This window comes from Palaemon carinicauda, chromosome 1 (assembly GCF_036898095.1).
Source record: "Palaemon carinicauda isolate YSFRI2023 chromosome 1, ASM3689809v2, whole genome shotgun sequence".
Lineage (NCBI taxonomy): Eukaryota > Metazoa > Arthropoda > Malacostraca > Decapoda > Palaemonidae > Palaemon > Palaemon carinicauda.
This window is the reverse complement of record NC_090725.1, coordinates 269,981,808-270,004,187: the sequence shown is the minus strand read 5'-3', so window position 1 is coordinate 270,004,187 and position 22,380 is coordinate 269,981,808. Positions and strand designations below refer to the sequence as shown.

Below are 22,380 nucleotides of genomic sequence, written 5' to 3'. Positions count from 1 at the left end.
AGTATGCTTTCCAGCAGCAAAGCCTTCTGTCACTTCTCAAAAAGGCCCTGTTCGGACCTCTTTGGGGGAAGCTTCAGACCGGGACCTAACCCTCAATATGGTTTTCCTCCTGGCACTGGCCAAGAGAGTGAAATCCATGGAGCTATGGGAGTCGGTAAGATCCACGATATAACTTGCCAGGTTTCAAACTCGAGGGTTGGAAGATGACAACGTGCAGATTCGTGCAAAGATTTACTACTCTACGGTTCATCGCGAAGGATTCGAGCCTTTCTCCATCGCCTCCTCCAGTTCAATTTCTGATGTTCCAAAAGATTTATTGCTTACTCCCGTCAGGACCATCAGAAGGTGCATTTAGTTGCCACTTCGGACCTGCTCGTAGCCTTTTTTTTTTTTTTTTTCTATGGGAAACTATCAGGAGAATGTACGAGAGTATGGGTGGCAAAATTCCTATCACTGTTAAGGTTCATGATATACAAAGGGTAGGGCAACAATGACTTTCAAAAAGAATGCCTCGGTAGGGCAGGAGTGTGGTAGACACAATCAACCCTCACGGCACACTACCTTTTAGGAAGTTACACTCGGGTCTATGGTTCAGTTATAGCCATTCTACAGTAGTTCTCGATCAGATCGTATCTGAACCCGGACACAAAGAGTGAAAGTTTCCGAATGGTGAGAGCAAGTTTTTACTTCCCCCTTTTTCACTCCTATTTAAGGACACATGATCTATCACCTAGGTAAGAAGCATACATGGTGAGCCTTACGGATATGTGTGAAATTTGATTCAAGTAGATCAATGTAATTCCTTAAGAGGATGAGGTTAGACAAGACAAACCATTTCTTTGCTTAAGCCTGGAAGGGTGATACCTTCCATTTCTAAGATTTCCCCCCTCCCCTTGAGGGTAGCTAGTATGAAGCAAATTCTTTTTGGCCCCAGTGGTGGCTGGTCAACAATTTGTGTTGCCAACCCAGCTCCCTCATGTGGCAAAAGCATCTTAACATAGCATTTTTGGTACAAGTCTAAAATGAAAGTTAGAATAACTGGCTTCACCGAGTGATCAAAGGAGTGTGCTGATCTTGTCAGGAATTACGATGATCCCAATGGCTTGCAGATGAATCCAAAGTGAGCAGTATCCTGATCTAACTATTCTAGTTGGGGTCCCAATAGAGATGCTGTCGTGGCCCACTCTTCTAGGTCAGCCACAACTTCAGAGTGCAACTAGATTATAGTCTCTCCCACTTCATAGGTGAAAAATATCCTTCTCCTCCTTTGAGCAAGAAATTTTTCTTGCATAACTTTGGTGAAGTCTGGATATCTGTAAAAGTGCCCTGCAACTGCATATTCGGGATGCAGGTCTGTTTCTGCAGTTGTTATTACTTGCTAGGCTACACAACCTTAGTTGGAAAAGCAGAAAGCTATAACCCAAGGGCTCCAACTGGGAAAAATAGCCCAGTGGAGAAAGGAAATAAACTACAAGGGAAGTAATGACCAATATATAATATTTTAAGAACAGTAACACCATTAAAATATATCTTTCATCTATAAACTGAAGAAACTTAGAAAAGTGTAGCAGAGTGTACCCTCAAGCAAGAGAACTCTATCCCAAGACAGTGGAAGACCTCGATACAGAGGCTACAGCACTGCATTCTAGTTTGGTTGACATGTACTGACTCCCACCAGTTTGTGAATGACTCTCTTACATAAAAGGATTATAGTTTTTATTTAGAAAAATCAGTTTTAAAAGTAATTTGTACTTTTCTTAGATATATAAGCCCCAGTACTATAATCAATTTTCTCCTTTAACCAACCCATTTCAGTCCCAAATCCAAAGGTCAAAATGGGCCCGACTCATAGCCTAGCTACCTTGTTAAAGATTCAATGGCCGTTCCAGCTTACGTGGAAATATTTATAATAAAAAAGGACCTAGGTTTTGTATAGCTAGGAAAAATGCAAATTACTTGAAAATTTTACAAATTATAGAAGGTTTCTATGGTAAAATTGAATATAGTTAAAAATTAAAGTCGATCCATCATATGTAGAAATTGAATCTTTGATCACCAAAAATCATTTAAAGAAAAAAAAAAACGTTCAACAAATCTAGTGTTTTTCTCCATGTCAGATTAAGACAAATTTATCTCTTTCAGGTTGAAACCATTTTGGAGGAACTCCCTGTTGAAAAACAAGAGCCGTCAAATGATTCAGATCAAACTGCAATTAAGAACTTAATTAATCCAGAATTAATATCAGATGTATGTCCATCTCCAAAGACAGAAGAAAATGATGACAATACTGAAACTCCAGCTGTTATAGTAACTTCCAATCCTGAACCTGTTCTTCCAGTTGTTGTTGACAAACTTGATTCCACACCCCATACAACAGTTCCACCAACCGAAATGGCACTTACTCCAGAACCAGTGTATGAAACTCCTGCCATCACTCATCCTCCACCTACCACGTATTCTTCACTTGCTATGCCTTCTGTATCTGAAGTTAACACAATTTTACCTGTTCCATCTGCTTCTAGCCTGAATGTAGTGGCTGTTTCAAATATTCCAACCCCATCTACAGTAAGAACTCCTACACCCACAGAACCTAAAGAAGGTTCTGGCATTGATGTTGAAGGTTCTGGCATAGATGTTGAAATAGAAGAAGTAGAGGAGGATATAGATGATGATGATGATGAAGAGGCAGGATCGGATGCTTCCGAGGTTCCTTCTCCTCCATCTACACCATCACCACCTGCTAGGTCTAGAGGACGGGGACGTAATAGAGGCAGAGGTCGTCCTCTAGCTAAAGGCATCAGACATCTCAGTGCCTCAGCAAGAAAAGAAAAGGTCATGCGTAGGGGACGGAGGCGTAGGACCACAAGATTCACATTGGAGCCTGATGATAACTCCGGTTAGTTCCTAACACTATTCAAAATATATAGTTTTTAACAGCTATATTTCCTGTTATTTAATCTTACCAATTTAATTTTTTTCAGTCTAACCAGTCTTGCAATATAACCCTGTAAGTTTACCTAAAAAAAAAAAAGTTTAAATTACTTTAAGAACTAATACTATATAAGTGACATACTGTATTTGAAGATTTATTCATACTGTATTTGAAGATTTATTCAAAATTCTCATACTATAAAAATTGTGAAATTTGTCTTATGGTTATAATCAAGCTATTTGCATATTCTATAGATATTGATATGATGTACAGAGTATGAGCAAGTCAAAATATTTTAAGGTCTTGCATACACCAAATAAAATTTTTGTATAAGGTCACGCATAAATCAGATCAATTATATAAAAGAATTCAGATTAGATACAATCACTTATGACTATGTATCTAAACAATGTATTGAGAATCTATTTTTCTTGGGAACCAAATATAATTAAATGAATGGGAGAATGAGAAGTAAATTGGGGCCATCTTATTGTTTTGCCTAAATTTATTATGCAAAAAGATTTTTGTAAATATCTTATGGTTTTCATATCCATATTATGTACAAGGATTATTGTTAGTTTGTTACAAAGTGGGGATTGAATTTTAATACCAGTGTTGAAGGTTGAAGTTCTTATAGGCATAGTAATAGCATACTATCTCAAAATAACATGGATTATTGGTGATCTTTAGACACTTATGAGATATAATTAAATAATGGTCCCTCACAATTTTCAATTAAATAATTGTCCATCACGAGTTTCAATACATACCGTATATTCCATGTAAAGGGCAAAATTGTAAGACTAGTTTTGGATGAAAAAAATCAGGGTTCACCTAATACATGAGAGATACTTTTGGAGTTATGAAAATATTCCTTTTCTCGACCTTTGTTGTGTTATTGTTAGGGTATTCTAATTGCATATTGTTCATTAATAGGTTAGAAATTTGGAAGGATTGACTTTAAATCATATAATTACTCCTTTTAATTACAGTATATAGTTTTATGTTAAAGTAAAGTAAGAATATTCCGGTTATTTTATATTTAATTAATTATAGTACTTGGACTCTTGTTGTGTGAACTTGTCTGTAGGCTAGTCTAATTGGACGAAACCTAGAATTTTCCATATTTGTAATTAATTTTTCTACTTACAAATCGTAGTTACGAAGGATTGACTTGACAGCATATATTAAGTAAAATAAAAATAAAAATTGTTTACATTATTTGGCAGAAGGGGGTTGTCCAAAACTTCAAAATTTGCAGGTTACTGGTACCTACACTATGGTATATAGGAAAACAATGATGCAAACATGTTTAAACTAAGGTAAAAGCTTGATTAAACATGAAATTAAAAACCATTAAAAACAACACTCATTTGAAATATTAAAAAGTAAAAAAATTCCTCAATACAGCTTCGTCATGGCGATATATCATCTTCATTGCTTTCGTTTGCACTACTAGCACTGTCATCCTTGTTGAATAGTCTTAATTGTTTGAAATGCTTTGCTGTATACTTAGAAATCCAAAATAAATTAGACTATTTTATATCATGCTTTTGCCAAACATGCCACCCAAATCCGAATCCATTGCTTTGTTTACCTTCCATTGTCAAACAAACGATCATGTTTACACACGTGTGTATAGGTTGGGTTTTGCAGCAACAGATCTTACCAAGTATTGGTTGCGTAATAATAATGTTGTGATTATTTTACTTACTTCATTCTAAGAAGTTCAAAATAAATTAAATAAGAGTGATTCCTATGTTACCAGGATTGACTACTGCAACTCCATCTACTACAATTTACCAAAAGTGCTACTTAAGAAATTACAAAACACAATAAGCCAAGGAGCCAGACTGATATAGGGTGTCCCATCCCGAGAAAGGATCACTCCTACACTAGTTAATTTACACGGGCTCCCTGTTAAAGTGAGGATCAAGTTTAAAATATGTACAATAACCCACCAAGTTATCAGAACCAGACGTCCAAAATATGTTAAGAATTGCCACTTATTGTGCAGCCAACAAATTATGTTGACACGAGAATAGTTACAGATGGTTTAAAATTATTAGAACCTAGATACTGTATATGTCTACTGTAGGTTCTAGAGCCTTTAAATATGCGGCCCGAGACAATGCAATAAGCTCCCACTATACATTTGAAAGACTAAAGATATTAAGGTTATTAAGAGGAAACTGAGGACTCGTATAAATATAAGTGTTTCGATAGTGTGGATTTGACAATAAATGAGCAATAGCGATGTGAAATCATGAATGCTTTCGAACAAACATGATAAAATGAGTGTAGAGTCCTGTATAGAGTAAGGTTCCCCTGCTGTATAGGACCAGAAAAATAGCCCTTAAAATAAAGCAAGTTGAGTAAAACAAGTAGTTTTAAGTTTCATCGCCGATCATGATGATCAAATGAACGCATTTATACATGCAAGTGGTAACTAATGATACCAAGATTTGTTGGTAAATTTATTATAAATAAATTATAATATAAGTAAAATATTCATAATAAAAGTGTAGTATAACGTTAGGCTGGCCCAGAGATTGCCGTTCGCCCATTACATGGAGTATACGATAAAAATGCTTTTTCTAAAGGAAATTTTGGGGTTAGCCCCCTTACGTGGGGTTGTCCTTTGCACGAGAATATATGGTAATTATGCATTAAACAGACCGGAGTAAACATAGAGCTACTCCAAAGGAGTTTTATATTTCCAGGGATATGTTCATTACCTTAAGGATGATGGAGGGGGATAAATTTAAGAAAGACCAAATATTATATGGTTTGAGTGTGTGTTTTAAGCCAAGTTGTGATGGATGTGTAGAATGGTCAATATTTGTAAGCTATACGATATTATTTGTACAGTGTAATCATGTACTAAAGGAGAAAGCCAAGACCTTATGACCAAATTGAAAATAGCAAGACTAGGGACTCATATCCTAAATATAAGTTAAAAAGGATGCAATCATGTCTGTCAAGTTTCTGGTTTTGAAACTAGATTAATACTTAAATTTACTTTTCTTTTATATTAGTAGTTTATGGTGCACTTGGCTCATTTTCTTAACTTTGTGATTCTTTCATTGCTTTTCCTTTCTTAACTGGTCAGATTTGCCACTCCTGTTCTCTTGGTAACAATTCAAATCCCCCGGACCAGATCCATCACAAACTCTTCATTTTCTGTAGATATAGCCTTTTGTATGTCCTGTGGTATAAGGATATGCTAGAAGATATGAACTGAAAATGCATTCATCAGTTTCCCTAAAAAAAAACTAATGAAAATGGGCAAGATACAGAATAATGTAGTCAAGTCTTTCAAGTACTGTATTTAAAAATATTAGTGAATCTGTTTCACATTTTGTTCCTACATGAATAATGGGAGAGGGTGGGCTGTGGCACACCCTACCAGTACCAACCAAACTCAGCTGAATTCCTTGTCAGGCTGGAATGAGCGAAGAGAAAAAAAGTCCCCTTTTGTTCTTTATAATGTCTCCTGCCCCTAAATTGGTAGATAGATGAATGCAAACCATCATCCATTAATAGGAACATTACTTCTGCCAGGCACTTAATTTTGACTTCAACTACAAGCAGTACCAAAGAAGTTCTTGCTCCCTCTCAAACTTTGACTGCTTTTGTTTATTTGCTTTCTCTTTCAAGATGAATGATTGAATGTGCAGATAGCCTACAGTGCTTGGGGGAAACCTTCATAAATTAAATGAAAACACAGGGATATGTTCTTGTTTAACACATAAGCCACAATTGTGACAGTTTCATGTCCAAACCTGCCATTTATATAACCTTGTGCCTTTGGCAGGGGGTTGGTTGGCATGTCTGTTTACAGTCATCTCCTTGCTGCGTATGATTGTACAACCACCATCTATACCTAAATTAGTTAGTAATCCTTGGGCATACCTGGAGCTCTGTCTTAGAGAAAAACTTTTCTTTTTGCCACCACTAGGACTTCTAAGGCTGCCCCTGTGGTGTCTTCCCTACTCCTGCTTCTCCCGTACCGGTACTAAAAGGCGTGGCACCTACCAGGGGTGTCTGTACTGCTTTTAATTAAGAGCATAGAGCATATTCATTGCTTTCCAAGACCACAACCCAAAAGATTCCTCAGATGCTGCTATTTCTAAGAAAATACCAAAGTAGTACAGGGTATGGGAAAACTAATCAACAGAAGTGTCTTGTGACTGGCCAATCTCCTTCTTAGATGTGAGACACAGTCTGCTTCTTCTTCTTCTTTGTCTGCATCTTTTCCCACCTTTATGTGTGGTGTATGTTTCTGGCCAGCACTCTCCATCTACCTCTGTCCCACACTTCATCACCGGTTTATGCCTTTGATCGAAGGTCATCCTTGATACAGTCCATCCACCTTCACTTTGGTCACCCTCTCTTTCTCGTTCCTTGTACCACTGTGAGGGACAGTGGTACTGATAATAACCCGGACTGGGAAAGCTTCCCTGTACATTATTTTGTACGGGGCTCAGCATTCCTCACTATTGCTGCACTGTCTCTTACTGAACCGAGCGCACACACTGTTGGTTGGAATGAAGGGCGTAGTACGTATTTCTTTCTCGTTTTCCTGGAACATTGACTGACCTCTTCTCTTACAAGGGAAAGAGGGAGAAATGTTGCGGTACAGAGCGTCAACTCATGCAGGGAAGGTGTCTTATTACGTAATACAGGACCTGCGCTCCTGCTGTCGAGGCTTTGTCTCGACCCAAACCAAGTGCACACACTGTCGACCTTGATGAAAGGCACTGCCCTTCACTTCCTCTTTTCCTTGGAATTTTGAGATACTGTACACCTCATCTTCCGCCCTGAAGATACTTTGGTTTCAGTGGGAGAGAAATTACCTCGTGGTGGGGAGAGAGCAAACAGCTATTAGTATCCTCGCTTTTATGAGTAATGACATCGGTTTCTGCATGATGGATCCTATTTCAATTTATCAGTGCTACATCAGTCTCGGCATCCTTAGCTATGAGGGTTAAGGTCAAAAGTGAGTGACTATCTGACTAACAGGTGGGTGGGACTTTTCCACCACCTGACAGTAGTTATAACTACCTGGTTGAAGTTTTAATTGTCATTCCAGCTTTTCTGAAGTAATACTCCCATTTAAAGGACTCTCGTTTCATTAGTTAGGAAAAATACAATTAATTAGAGAGCTTTCCCGTAGCTTTTTTTATAGGTCTGCTATTTGACATGAGGTGCCTTTGGCCAACTGGTATTCCTCAGAGGGGAGTTGTTTTTTTTTTTTTTTTTTTTTTTTTTTTCGCCAGGATATTGTGTGCCATGTGATCTTTGATGTCTGACAGGCAAGACATTTGAGAGCCCCTTTCTTGATGTCCGACTTCATTGCCCTCCAATGTATCCACTCAGTTAGGATGCTGGCGATGGAGTGACCTGAAGAGTGAGATAAATAATAGCGAGGTTAGAAGCTTCCCTTATCAAATCCAATGTAAGATAGGAGTAAGGATGTTCAGTACTAGTCTCACAGGCAATTGTTATCTTCCGATATCAATGATGAAATCCCCCCATGACGGGGAGGGGCTTTCGCTGTGGGGCTTTGTCGTCCTTCTGGTTTACTGCTTTCCTGATTTGGATGACATTAATGGTGTTTTTGGAAAGGGCATCTGTGCTGTTAAAGCTCCAAAGATACCTGATTGTGTAGGAATACTGGGTTAATGCCATTAATGGCATACTGACTAGCAAATCTTCCTTTTTGGAGGCATAAATCAAAAGCTGATAGTAGGTTTGCACCATAAATTGCCATTCCTCAAGCATGCCTGAAAAACCAAATGGCATGGTGGACGATTTGTAGCATGCTGTCAAAACTGGATTATATCTTTTCCACTGGGGATAACTTCTTTGTGAAAAATGATAGTAGTCAGCAACAGTCTTCTGCATGAGTGCTGCACCTATTGGTGTGCTAAGTGCATATGTAGTCATTGTGATGGACCTATTGAAGAGGAATTACTATTGTTGTACCAGAACTAAGGGTTTGGGGGGGGGTTGGCTTCTTGAAATGTCTTTTCTGGCTTATCTCGTTATAATGTTAAGGGCTGTGTTTTTGAGCATTTGTATAAGGTAGACATGATTCTAGGTAGTTTCAGTATAAAACGGTGATAGTTGATTATGCCAGCAAACTCATGCAGTGTTTTAAGGTTTCCTGGTCTTGGGAAATCGGAAATGAATTGTACCTTTGTCAAGAAAAGTTCAACATTTTCGGGACTTACTCGAACGAGAAATTCTATGGTATTTTTTGCCCATTCACACCTATCTCATCAGACAATTAACAGTTTTCCCAATGAGTTTCAAGGATTTGTTTTATGTCTTAGATTTGCTGTTCATGGACATAAACATAAACAATGTAGATATAGTTCATAAGGTGTTGAAATGTGGCACCTGCGGTTCGAAAGCCAAAAAAAAGCTGTAATTAAAAGTACTGTATAGTATGTCCCAATGGGGGTAATGATGGCTGTCTTCACACACACACTTTTGCCATAAGGGCTTGATCATACCCCTTCAGGAGATAGATTTTTGAGAATACTCTTGCCCATTCAAGTTGGTTAGTTATTTCAGTGATGTTAGGTAGGGAGTACCTGTCCATCAAGTTGCTGGTAATCACCACAGGGCCAGTTGTGTTGTCTCCTTTAGACACAATGTGGAGGGGTGATGCCCATCGTCTTGGGCTTTTAGGCAATTTCCTGCCTGTTCCATGTCCTGGAATAATTGTTTTGCATGGCCTAGTTTGTCAGCGGTCTGAAACGTGCATGTGCTGTGGTCCCTGTGTGATATGATGTTCTATATGGCACATGAGGTCATGCTGAAGGTCATCTTTGAAAACTTTTGGAAATTCCAGGAGGGACGAGAGATTTTGTTCCTGGCGTAAAGTTCATTGCTGCTATAGGGGGCATCTCGGAATGCGTTGCTGTCTAGATACGTCTAAAAGCATGTTGTGTGTCTCCAGGAAATCTGCTTTGAGGAGTATGAAGGTCACATCTGTAATGATAACTGTCCAACTATATAGTTCATGCTACTTGTATGTTTCTGGTTCCATATATAATATATATTTTTAGCAAGGCACCACTTTTGGTAGACACATGGAGGGTGTTGGGGCTGCATTCATAAAATGATTTGCATGCGCCCATATCGATGAGGATTCCATGTCGGACATCTTTTTTACTTTCTTGTGAAAAATGTCTGTAATACGTCCAGCCTGGCTGTGACTCCGTTAGTTGGTTGGGCTGCAACAGTTTTTTGACAGTATGCACCCTTACTCACAATTTTGAGCCTTGCTCCCGAATCTTGATTGGAAAAAGCCAAGGGCCATTAATTTGTTGCCCTATATTCTCTGGTGTTGCTACTGCCTTGACTGTCAAGGTGGAAGTTACTCCGAGACTTTGTAGGAAAACTGTTGGACCAAGACTTAAAAACACCACCTTGTCAGTTCTTCGAACTGTGTACAGGTACCGAGGTGGCGGTTGAACCTGGCTCGCTGTCTGTCTCTTCGGTACTTGGAGGTTGAGGATGTGCAGTGGCCCATTGCTACAGGTGGTTGAATGGGTTCTACTTGATGTCTGGATCAGGAGAACCTCATCTATCATTTGTAAGAAATTCTCGAGGGGCAGAGTGGATGCGTTGGGGATTGCCACAACTGTTTTATGCAGTACTGTAACTTGGTCAGGAGGACTTTGCACGTCCTCTCTTGTTGGGCGTCAGTGGCTTAGCTAACCATTCTGCTATTTGTTTTTAGACATTTCTGCCTCAGAGAGCTAGACTAATGGGCTTTATATTGTGAAGGAGGTAAGCAAACAGAGGTGGCGGCGATTTCGCTGGGGTTTGGTCATTCCTGGGATCAGTCACCAATTGACTGGTCATGGTTTGTTAAGAAACACTGGCTGGAATAAACTAGTTAACACAGAAATAAAAAATAAAGCCACTCCTAAGCAGAAAGGTAGAGGGAAATATTTGCTTCTAAAAAGGTTCATTATAAATACTACAATCCAGGTGTTTCTGCTTGCCTGGTAAATGCTTGGAATGTATTTTACTTGCACACAAAACCAGTTGAAACTTCTAAATTGAATGCTTAAAATAATCATTATTAGATGTTTATTTGTTTTAATAATAAACAAAATTATCTTCGACGTCACAGTGTTTGTTGCTAGTCAGTTTTCGTGCTGTTCACTGGAGGTCTTGTTTTGGTGACCAAAATATCTCTCCGATGGCTGTAATTACTGACCAAAGTGAAGCATTCAACTTAAAAACTAATATATATATATATAAAAAGCCTAAAGGTTTCATATAATTCAGATCCCATAAAATGTATTCTACATCTAGGGATTTTTAAACCCTTTAGCCCCCATATGATGTTTTTTATGTCCAATAATTTATTTTTTTTTTTTTTTCCTTTTTTGTATAATAAAAGATTTTAAATAATGTTCAACTACCTAGCCTATCATTGTTAAGGAAATTTATTAATGTATTCAATATAAATATTTTCATTGACACTACTTAAGGGATAACATTCTGGGGATTTGGATTGAAATGGGTTAAATGCAAAGAATATTGATAATTAAGAAGCAGGACATGAAAGGTCCTATTTTATAAATGAGGGCCTGTTAAGTTTGTTTATGAAGCTATTAAATCATTATTTAGATGGTGAACTTGTTATTGTGGATTACTGGATTTGGCATGTAATGTCTATACAGTATTTCACTACCTATGGAGGTGTAGGTGAAAAGTATGATAAATTTGTGAATGTGTTGTAGACCTACGCCTCTACTTTAAGACACTCCATTTCTAATTACTGTACTAATCTGTATACCTTTTGCTTTTGTAATTCTTTTATTTTATGTACTGGTAATTACAGTAAATAGCACTGCATTTATAAGAAAAAAAAATGTATAATGTTACTAAATTCAGTTCTGTATAATTATCAATCACAATGATGAAAAGAGAACTCCATTAAAAAGTGAGTTCTTGTTTATACTATTGTTTATTCAGTGTTAAAGATAATTTTTTATTTTATACTCTACTTAATGTAATGACTGATTTTTTTTTCTTTTTCTAGATTTTGATGACCAACTAGCACTGTCAGATATACATGATGAAAATTCTACAGAAGGGTCTATTGGTGGCAGTCAGTCGGCCGAAGGAGTTCAAAATGATACTGGTCTTAGTGATGCTACACAAGAAGTGTCACCAGCATCACTATCACAAGAAACCACCACCCAAAAACAGAATTTCTCTTCATTAATTGGAAGACCTAAACCTATTGAGCCTGATGTTTTTGAATTCCATGACTCTCAAGAAAATGTGATAACTAATAGTCATGACACGACTTACAGCCTTAAACACAATACACCTTTTGTGTTTCGTGATGAAGAGTCAAGCCAGGGAGGGAGAGATGTGAATGAAAATTTAGGCTCTGTTGGTGAAACTGCTTCTGCATAGCAGTATTTTGGGAAATTTGTGAATCCTACACCAAAATTCAGTACAATGTACAAGTGAGCAAACTTGCCATGAATGACTGACCTTATATTTGTACAGTAGTCTTATGATATTGCAAATATATATGTTACATGTGCATAGAGAAGTGCATTTTTGTTTATAGCTATTTACTAAAATTAATTAAGGATGTGTATTTCTTGCTTTAGAAGAGTATATTTAAAAGTGCTCATTATAAGTAATGTTTGTTTCTCATTTAATCCAGGACTCCTATGTAAGGAAACAGATTTGGTAATTTTAATGGTGAGGGTTTTGGTTTGTTGTGAGTTCATGCACAACTACAGAAACTAATGTCTTTCACCCTCAGCTTTGAAAAATATCAATCATCATTTAACTCATTGTTACTTAGAAATATTGGTCTCCTGTTCCTGTAATATTTTCAATAGGGTAATCTATGAACTAGTCACCTAGATGAACCATTTTTGGTGGTGTTACAGTAGCAGCAATCTCGTGACGATTATTAGACGTTATATTGACTATGGAAAAGAAAGAAAAAAAATAAAATTACGCTTATTGAGTGGAAAGCAAAGAGCTGGATCGTGTTATTTATGATATACTAAACAAGATTAAAAACAATGTGGATAATACCATAGTGCACCAAAGGGCAAATTCATCTCTATTTGAATCTCACTCGTGTGCCCCAAGTACAGTGTTTTAAGTGCCATTTTCTGCTGCCTAGTTAAACAAATATATGAACGTATCGGTCTTGAAAATATTCCTTAACTTTAATTATATTTTGAAAGAAGTACAAAGTCATGTATGTGTGCGTGAAGCTACAGACGCCATGCTGATAGTCTTGATTATCTTTTAGTGATAGTGCCACGAAAACTATTCTGTTTGTTGTTGAGCTATTCATAAATACAAAAAACAAACAAAAAAAAACTTGGGCTCTGGAGAATGTCTGTGAATATATAATATTGGATGGTGTGAGTGAAGACTTTTTGCATTAAATACTTTAATATAAAGAAATTTTATATTTTCGTGAACGTTATGTTACACAAATACTGAAAGTCATTTTAAGTATAATGTAGCCACTCCATTAGAGCTTGTGATGTATATACACAAAGGATCCCTCGCTATCCAAAATTCAGCATTGGCGTGTTTGCTTAAACTAGTATCGTATACAGTATTGTGCTGTATATGTAATGTGATTGTATTTTTGTTATATATGCTACAAATGCTATATGTTTGGTGTTCCTATATTGTTCTTAGTTATTAGTTGTAGAGTATATTGAAGACAGAGTTTTGCCATATATAATGTAGTACCTAGATATATAGACAGGAAATCTCCTGTATATTACAGAATATTCATTATAAAAGTTAAATTCTCATTTCATTTGTAGATGTAGAAAATATTGTTTATAAGATCTATTGGTTGTTTTCACTTGTTTTAAGATAAAAAATGCTGTGTTCTGTTAAATTGAATATAAATACAAAATAATACTGCCATTGTATCCTGTTTGCAATTCCAAACACATGCTTTTTACTTTCTATTTTTTCCCCATTTTGTTCATTGCACAATAATTATGCAAGCAGCAGCAGCACACACACACTCTCCAGAGAGTAAACTAGTCGATATTTTTGCCTGAATGTGCTCTATAGATGTTTGGTACCTTGTTCCATCTTCTCCTGCTACTATACTTTGTCAAGTGTATACGATAATATATTTCTGAAAAACTTCTTTTGCAGTGGTTTCACACAGTTTGACAAAAATAAAAGGGAATATTGATTACCACGTATTCAAGTCCTTCAACCAAATTGGAGCTAATTTGTGTGTTAAATGGTAATATTTAGTGCAAAGACATGATACATTATCATGTTCTAATTAAAGTTTAAGGAGTAGACAATAGGTTTTGTCCCAATTGACCTGAGGTTGATAGTTTTCACCAACCTCCTTAAAGACTGAATGTGGCAAGTACAAAAGATAAGATTAATTTTTATTTAGACATTTTGATTTGCTAGAATAATGATCAAGAAAATTTCTCTTTCCAAGATGAACCTTTTATTTTGTCTTTTTTCCCACCAGATGCCTTTGTGCCTCATAAATTGCAACATATCAAGCCTTGTGATATTCACAAGGTGAATAAGAGTAAGATGCTTTCATTTAATTATTTGGAATACTTTTGATAGTTATTTGTAAAGACAAGAGCTATATCATCTTTCATTTATTCAAGTTATTAGTAAAAAAAATTAGAGAAGCAGGAGGAAGTTCAAATTAAGGATGCCCAATATGTAGTGATATTTTGTCTCCTATGCTTAGAAACATCTAAAAAAAAAAAAAGTCTGCTTACAAAATGATAGATTCTGATCTTATGAATTTTCAGTAAGGTCAATTCTTTCTTGAATGTACTGAAAGCTTTAAATTTAGATTATGAAAGCAAAATATACTGAAGGGGATTCAGGCAAAACCTTGAAAAAAAAAAAGATAGAGAGGAGAGAGAGAGAGCATGAAGTCATTTGAACCATATGACCAGTATTAAGACTTCATCAAGTTAAATTTTGCATATTTGGAAAAAAAAAAATCAAGTTTTATTCCTCACCAGACAAGAAAAAAAAAATTAATCCATGGATCCAAATGAGTTTTCATTCTAAATTACCAGTTACAGTACAGCACACTGCACCAAAAAATTCAAAGCAATGAAATGATGGTTCAAGGCTTTTTATGTCTTCTTTCTGGTCATTTTATATTTCTGTTCTCTCCTTGATATGTTTACCTTGGATATTAGTCATACGTCCATGTGTACTGTATCATGAGCTATTTACTCATTCATCATTGTCACTGCATGGGATATTATGGTGTGTTGAAGGAAATGTGTCATGCATAATAGAATGCTCCTACTGTACTCTGTAAAAACGTCATAAGAAAGCTCGGTTCTGTTCCTGCCTCTCACCTGTGAGATCCTACCAGTCTTTCTGTACCCACACAACGTTGCCAAACTTGCCGCACAGTGTTCAGTGTTAAGTCTCAATAAAGCATATGCAATTGAAGATTGTGTCTTATGTATGCCACCACCCATCTACGTATCTCACTCTCTCTCTCTCTCTCTCTCTCTCTCTCTCTCTCTCTCTCTCTCTCTCTCTCTCTCTCTCTCTCTCTCTCTCTCTCATTTTCCCAGGAGTGATTAATTTTTCATTGAACTACACATTAAACAGGAGATCCTCACTGAGGTAATCATATTGAACATAAATATTACTATTTTTATCAAGATCAAGTAAAGTAGATAAGACTGGAACCTATGGTAATTATCTAGAATAAGTAACTATGTAGTGATGTGAATTTTATACATACGAAACCTTCACCAATAGTTAACTAAAGTGAACTGTATGGGCTACACAGAAAAACACTGCACAAATCTAGATATGAAAAGAATACTGTACAAAAACTGAAAGAATGGAAATGGAAACCCTGAAGTTTTTTTATTACTTTTCAAATATTTTGATATTCTCTCTCTCTCTCTCTCTCTCTCTCTCTCTCTCTCTCTCTCTCTCTCTCTCTCTCTCTCTCTCCTTCTCTCTCTCTCTCCTTCTCTCTCTCTCTCCTCTCTCTCTCTCTTTCTCTCTCTTCTCTCTTTCTCTCTCTTCTCTCTTTCTCTCTCTTCTCTCTCTCTCTCTCTCTCTCTCTCCTCTCTCTCTCTCTCTCTCTCTCTCTCTCTCCTCTCTCTTCTCTCTCTCTCTCTCTCTCTCTCTCTTTCTCTCTCTTCTCTCTTTCTCTCTCTTCTCTCTCTCTCTCTCTCTCTCTCTCTCTCTCTCTCTCTCTCTCTCTCTCTCTCTCTTCTCTCTCTCTCTCTCTCTTTCTCTCTCTCTCTCTCTTCTTCTCTCTCTCTCTCTCTTCTCTCTCTCTCTCTTCTTCTCTCTCTCTCTCAGAAAAGCTTGTGTCTTACAGGTGAAAGGAAGGGAGATAGTGAAATCGACAAAAGCAAAGAATTACTAAAACTCATTAGAGGAAGGGTAGCTAAGGACACGCAAAACAACAGCCTAGAAATGAAACTGCTACCATAAACAGGTTCTTCCTCTTAGCATAGGAAGAGGAAGATGAGATTGTGATAATTGGAGACTAAATGGTAAAGGACCATGGGGAGCACTTCAGCCTTAAAAAGAAGAGAAGTCAGGTCCTATCTAGGTGCCAATGCACAGAAGATAGTAGTAGTAGTTGTAGTCTGTCAAATTTACAATGAAGGTCGAGGTGTGCCTGAGGACAAAAACATACTTTGCCATCTTTCCGATTTCATAGTATACATTCTCATCCCACTAAATTCTTGTAATCTTTGGGAATCAACGACCTATTTAAAAGATTATATTCTCAGAAGCCCACAACGGAATTTTTTTTTTTTTCATCGTCTCTTCCAAGGGTAATTTTATTTTTATTGGCGGATCAACATAATCTACTTTTTATTGTTATTAGTTTATGGTATTAACATTTATTTAATGATACAATAACTATTTGCCTTCTTGTCATTTGTCTATTATATCTTTATTTCTTTCTATATTTCTCTTAACATATTAGTTTCCCTTCTCAGTTGAATTGCAGCTTGGCTAATAATATTACAAATACCGGCATCTCGGTAGTAGCATTTTTAATTCTCTCTCTCTTACATCTGGGTGTGGAGCTCAAGCTACTTATCATTGCAAGAGGTTGCTATCAATATCTACCCACAGGGGATACTTCCTGACTAAAGCCGATTAACAAATGCCCATTGCTGACCTGAGAAACAACATCAGAAAAGAGGCAATGCTTGTGCCACATTTCTTTTTACTATGACTGAATAATGACAAAACTAAAACACTTAGAAAAAAAGTTTTTATGTCTTTTGATGTTTTATGTTTAAAGCACAGGTAACTGTATTCATTGCAACCATCAAATGGTATCCTTTTGTTATAAGTATTCTCCCAAGACTTAATGTCAGCCACTTCACCTTTAGTAAGGCCATAGGGATAAATGAAAGGCTAAAGACAATATGCCAGCAAAAGTTACATTTATAAATCCTTGGGACTCTTTCTGCAGCAAGATTAATTGAATGATTGATTTAAAGTTTTCTGGCATCGCGACATCTAAGGTCATTGATGCCGATATCATTTATTATACTGTTTAAAAAAAATAAAAGAATATTCAATTAAAACTATAAAAGTTAAGATGTCATTATAAAAGTTAAACAGTTTTCAGAAGACCTGCTTCTGAAATAAATCTAAAAATGCCGCTCGCATAATAGGACACATCATGTCCAAGAATCTTGGCAATGATGAACCTGCCATCCTCACCTCAACCCTAAAACAGATATCTATTTCTTAGAAGTTTTTAAAGGTCGCTCATGAATGGCAGAGGCAAGGGACAGTGACATTGCCCTAGCAAGCAGGACAATGCCCTAGAGACTGACCATATATTATATGATCAGCGCCCAAGCCCCTCTCCACCCAAGCTAGGACCAGAGAGAGCCAGGCAATGGCTGCTGATGACTCAACAGATAGACCTATATGCTCTCCAAACCCCCCAACCTTAGCTCACAAGGATGATAGGGTTGAACACGCTAAAGGCACTAACGAGTCTGACCGGGACTCGAAACACCGTCGGGCAAACACCAGGCAGAGACGTTACCAATCAGGCCATTCGGTCAACAAATGCCTCAATGTTAAAGGTACCAAAAAGTTGTCGCAATACGGTTGGTGTTGGCCTCTTAGCAGAAACTCGTGTGTCAACTGAGTGTGACTAATGCGGAGACGACAAAGAGTAGTCTCCCACTTTTGGGGCATCATGTTATATCACCAAGGAGATATAACATTCATTATTTTTCTCATCTTATTTTGAACCAAACTATCCCAATGTTATTGCCAATTATTACAAACCAATTTCTTAATTCTAGGTAAAAAATCATGACAAAGAATGGGATACCTTCTTGGTAGCATCTCAGCTGCAGCATTATTTGCCAGTAAATCTTCCTTCTCACTTCCAGACACACCAACATGTGGTGGAACCCAACAAAATCGAAATATTATACCCCTCACTCCAATAATAAAAAGTCACTCTAAAATCTTTAAAACTAAAGGGTTATTGGAATTAAAAACTTCTAAAGCTTGTAGGACATTTCTTGCAGTATGGTAAAATTGCGCTCAACTTTCAACCCTATTTTCTCAATAGCGGTTAGTATGCCATATAGAGAATACTAAAGGAAGTGCACCTCTACAATTAAAAGCACTACTATATACTCCAAATCCAACGCCACATTGGATTTGGGGCCATCAATATATGTAAAAGTCGAATCTCTATATTCTTCAGAATGTTCCATAAAGAGCGACCTGGCTTCTAAGTCAGTCATGCTCTTTTTTATACCAATAAAATATTTACAAAAAGATATCTCTGGTAATTTCCATGGAGGATTGATATCCTACATGGTAGCACTTTATTTCTATCTTTATCTAGACTATCTACTAATGTTTTTACCCAGAAACCATACAGTTGCGGTCATTTTGGGTGCAGCTCAAAATATCTACGACTTACAAGGTTTGCAGTCTGACAGGCTAAAGAATTAGAGAGTCTTTGCCACCTAAATCAATACCGAACAATAGAAGACTTCCGGTTAAGGTCTAAAGGTATTTCTCCAGCATCAACAAGGAGGCTTGGGATAGGGGAAGTTCTAAAGGCTCCTGTAGACAATCTGATACCAGCATGGTGTATAGAATCTAAAATCTTTGGTCGGCTTGGGGTGGCTGAGGAGTATATTTCACATCCATAGAAAATTTTTGAAAAAATTAAGGACTTGTATAACTTTCAAAGTTTTTTGCGGTCTGCCCCCAATGATGTATGGGATAAAACTTTTAAAAGATTCAGAGCCTCAAAACACTACTTTTAAGGCTTTCAAGTGAGGAACCCATGTAAGTCTACAATCAAATATCAACCCTAGAAATCTAGCTTCACTTACAAATGAGATCCGTTGACCTTTGTATATACTGTATCCAGGTCTGGATGTAATCCTCGAATATGACAAAAATGAACAACAGTAGTTTTGCTTGTCGAAAACTTAAACCCATTTATATCAGCCCACTGAATAATTTTATCAATTGTGATTTGTAGTTTTCTCTCAACCACTGCCATTCTAGCTCCAGCAAATGATATGGAGAGATCATCAACAAACAGTGTTGAGAGAATATCTTGAGGAAAGACTGAGGATATCCCATTAATGGCTAGTGCAAATAAGGTTACACTTAGCACACTACCCTGGGGAACTCCTTATTGACATTTCCTCTCACTTGAAAATATCTATGCGGAATAAATGATTGAAGGAACAATGATAGCTCTCCTCGTAATCCCAAATCACGAATGAATGAATGAATGATTTAAAGTTTTCAGGCATCCTGACATCTAAGGTCATTGACGCCGGTAACATTTAATTTATGTATACAAAAATAAAAAATGAAGCAAAATAAAAAATTAAAAAGTATTCAATTAAAATCATAAAAATTGAATGTCATAAAAGTTAAATATTTTTCAGAAGACCTGCTTCTGAAAGAAATCTAAAAATGCCACTTGCATGGTAGGACACATCATTTCCAAGAATCTTGGCAAGGATGAACCTGCCACCCTCACCTCGAGCCTCAAACAAATATCTATTCCGCAAGTTGTTATAATTGGGGCATTCGGTCAACAAATGCCTTACTGTTAGAGGTACCAAACAGTTGTCACAATACGGTTGGTGTTGGCCCTTCAGCAGAAACTCGTGTGTCAACCGAGTGTGACCAATACGGAGACGACAAAGAGACGTCTCCCATTTTCGGGGCATCATATTATACCTCCAAGGAGATATGTCATTTGTTACTTCCCTCATTTTATTGCCATCTTGACTATCCCATTGCTGTTGCCATTTATTGCAAACCAATTTCTTGATGTCAGGTAAGAAATCATTACAGGGAATGGGATACCTTCTTGGCAGCAACTCGGATGCAGCCTCCTTAGCCAGTGAATCTGCCTTCTCATTCCCAGACACACCTACATGTGCTGGAACCCAACAAAATTGAACTGTTATACCTCTCCGTCCAATAAGGAAAAGCCATTCTAAAATCTTTAAAACTAGAGGGTTATTAGAATTAAAAACTTCCATAGCTTGAAGGACACTCCTTGCATCACTAAAAATTGTAAAATTACCCTCCTTCTCCAACGCTATTTTCTCAATAGCGGTTAATATGCCATACAGTTCGGCAGTAAATATGGAAGCGGTCAGAGGAAGTGCACCTCTACAATTAAAACCATTACTATGTACTCCAAATCCAACGCCAGCATCAGATTTGGAGCCATCAGTATAGATAAAAGTTGATCCTCTATGTTCTTTAACATGTTCATTAAAAAGAGACCTGGCTTCTAGGTCTGACATATTCTTCTTATCTCCAATAAAATATTTACAAAAAGATATCTCTGGTAACTTCCATGGAGGCGTTGATGATACCTTGAATCGAAGTACCTTATTTCTAATTATATCCAGACTATTTAATAATCGTTTCACCCGAAAGCCATAAGGTTGAGGAGATTTCGGGTGCAACTCAAAGTATGATGCGTGTCTTACAAGGCTTGCAGTCTGAAAGGCTAGAGAGCTAGGGAGTCTTTGCAATCTAAACCAATACCGAAGAATGGAAGACATTCGGTAAAGGTCTAGAGGTAACTCTCCAGCATCAACAAGGAGACTTGGGATAGGCGAGGTTTTAAAAGCTCCAGTAGATAATCTAATACCTGCATGATGTATCGAGTCTAATATTTTTAACCGGCTTGGGGTGGCTGAAGAATATACCTCACAACCATAACTAATTTTTGTTGGGGGGTGTTCCTGGGAGGTTGGGAAGGAAACACAATCTTGAAATTAATGTAAGTTCTATTGAGAAGGTGCAATATATGAATTAAATACAACAGGCAGGAAATACGTCTGCCTTGGGTGACGAACGACAATACAAGCACATTGTGTGATGCCCCAAGGCTGGAAAGTAAATTGTTGCCATATCTTCGGGGCGTTGCCAAACTTAATAATGAAATAGATATCTATGCATAATAACATTATAATATGATGCATATACACATGAATACATAGGGGGTGTATTTATTTACAAGAGACATATAATAAATGAGACACATAATAAATGGGAAACATAATAAATGGGAATAATCATACATTGCTTTAGGTATGATAACATGTTAACGTCAGTTAATGTAACGGTCTCACATTTTATATATCTACACCTCCCTCCCCCCTCGCGCTCGTAGTTCCATTCTCGAGCGAACTCTGTCTAATGATCCTTTGAGATCTGCGTGGGAACACTTGGGGGTTAGAGACTAAGGACCTTTCTATGTCCGTGCAAGGGGCCACAGGTAAATGGGGGACGGGGTCAACACCAGGTGTTGGCACTGGACGTAGAAAGCGGCGGTTACGCCACCAAACTCGGCCACTGGGAAGACGCACCTCATAGTCCCGTGATTTGCCAAAACCCATAACAACGCCAACCTTTTCCCATCGATGTGATGTCGGGTCTTGGATCCTTACTGTCTGACCTATTTCCAACTTGGGAAGTGGGCGGGCATGTTGATCGTATTGTTGTTTTACTTGTTCGGCACGGGCAGCTGCACGGCGGTCACAGTCCTCAGACTTGGCTTGCCATTCCTCTGAAAAAGACTGTGGATGAGCAGGTACACAGGTACGGAGTGGGTGGCCATACAAAATCTGTGCTGGAGAGCGGCCTGTGAAGTTTGGAGTATTACGCAGTTCCAAAAGGCCTCGATCAAATTCTTCGCAGTCAATATTGCCAGAAGGTGATGTCTTGAGGATTAAGTGCTTAATGGCTTTTACAGAAGCTTCTGCATGGCCATTGGACTGCGGGTAATGTGGTGACGACATGATATGGTGGACACCCCATCTCATCATGAAATCTTGGAAGTCTTTGCTGGCGAATTGAGGGCCACCATCGGT

The 22,380-nt window shown here is 37.5% G+C and overlaps 1 protein-coding gene across 5 annotated transcripts in view; it reads left to right on the top strand.

The window, feature by feature from the left end:
• The window catches only part of LOC137656340 (uncharacterized), a 175,434-nt gene extending 160,001 nt beyond the window's left edge, over positions 1–15,433 (top strand). For all 5 annotated transcript variants that reach the window (XM_068390529.1, XM_068390522.1, XM_068390545.1 and 2 more), the window contains 2 exons: positions 2,143–2,896; positions 12,009–15,433. In XM_068390529.1, the coding sequence (XP_068246630.1) occupies positions 2,143–2,896; positions 12,009–12,391 (1,137 nt within the window). In that variant the 3' untranslated portion in view covers positions 12,392–15,433. The remainder of the gene's footprint in view (positions 1–2,142; positions 2,897–12,008) is intronic.
• The last annotated feature ends 6,947 nt before the right edge of the window (positions 15,434–22,380 follow it).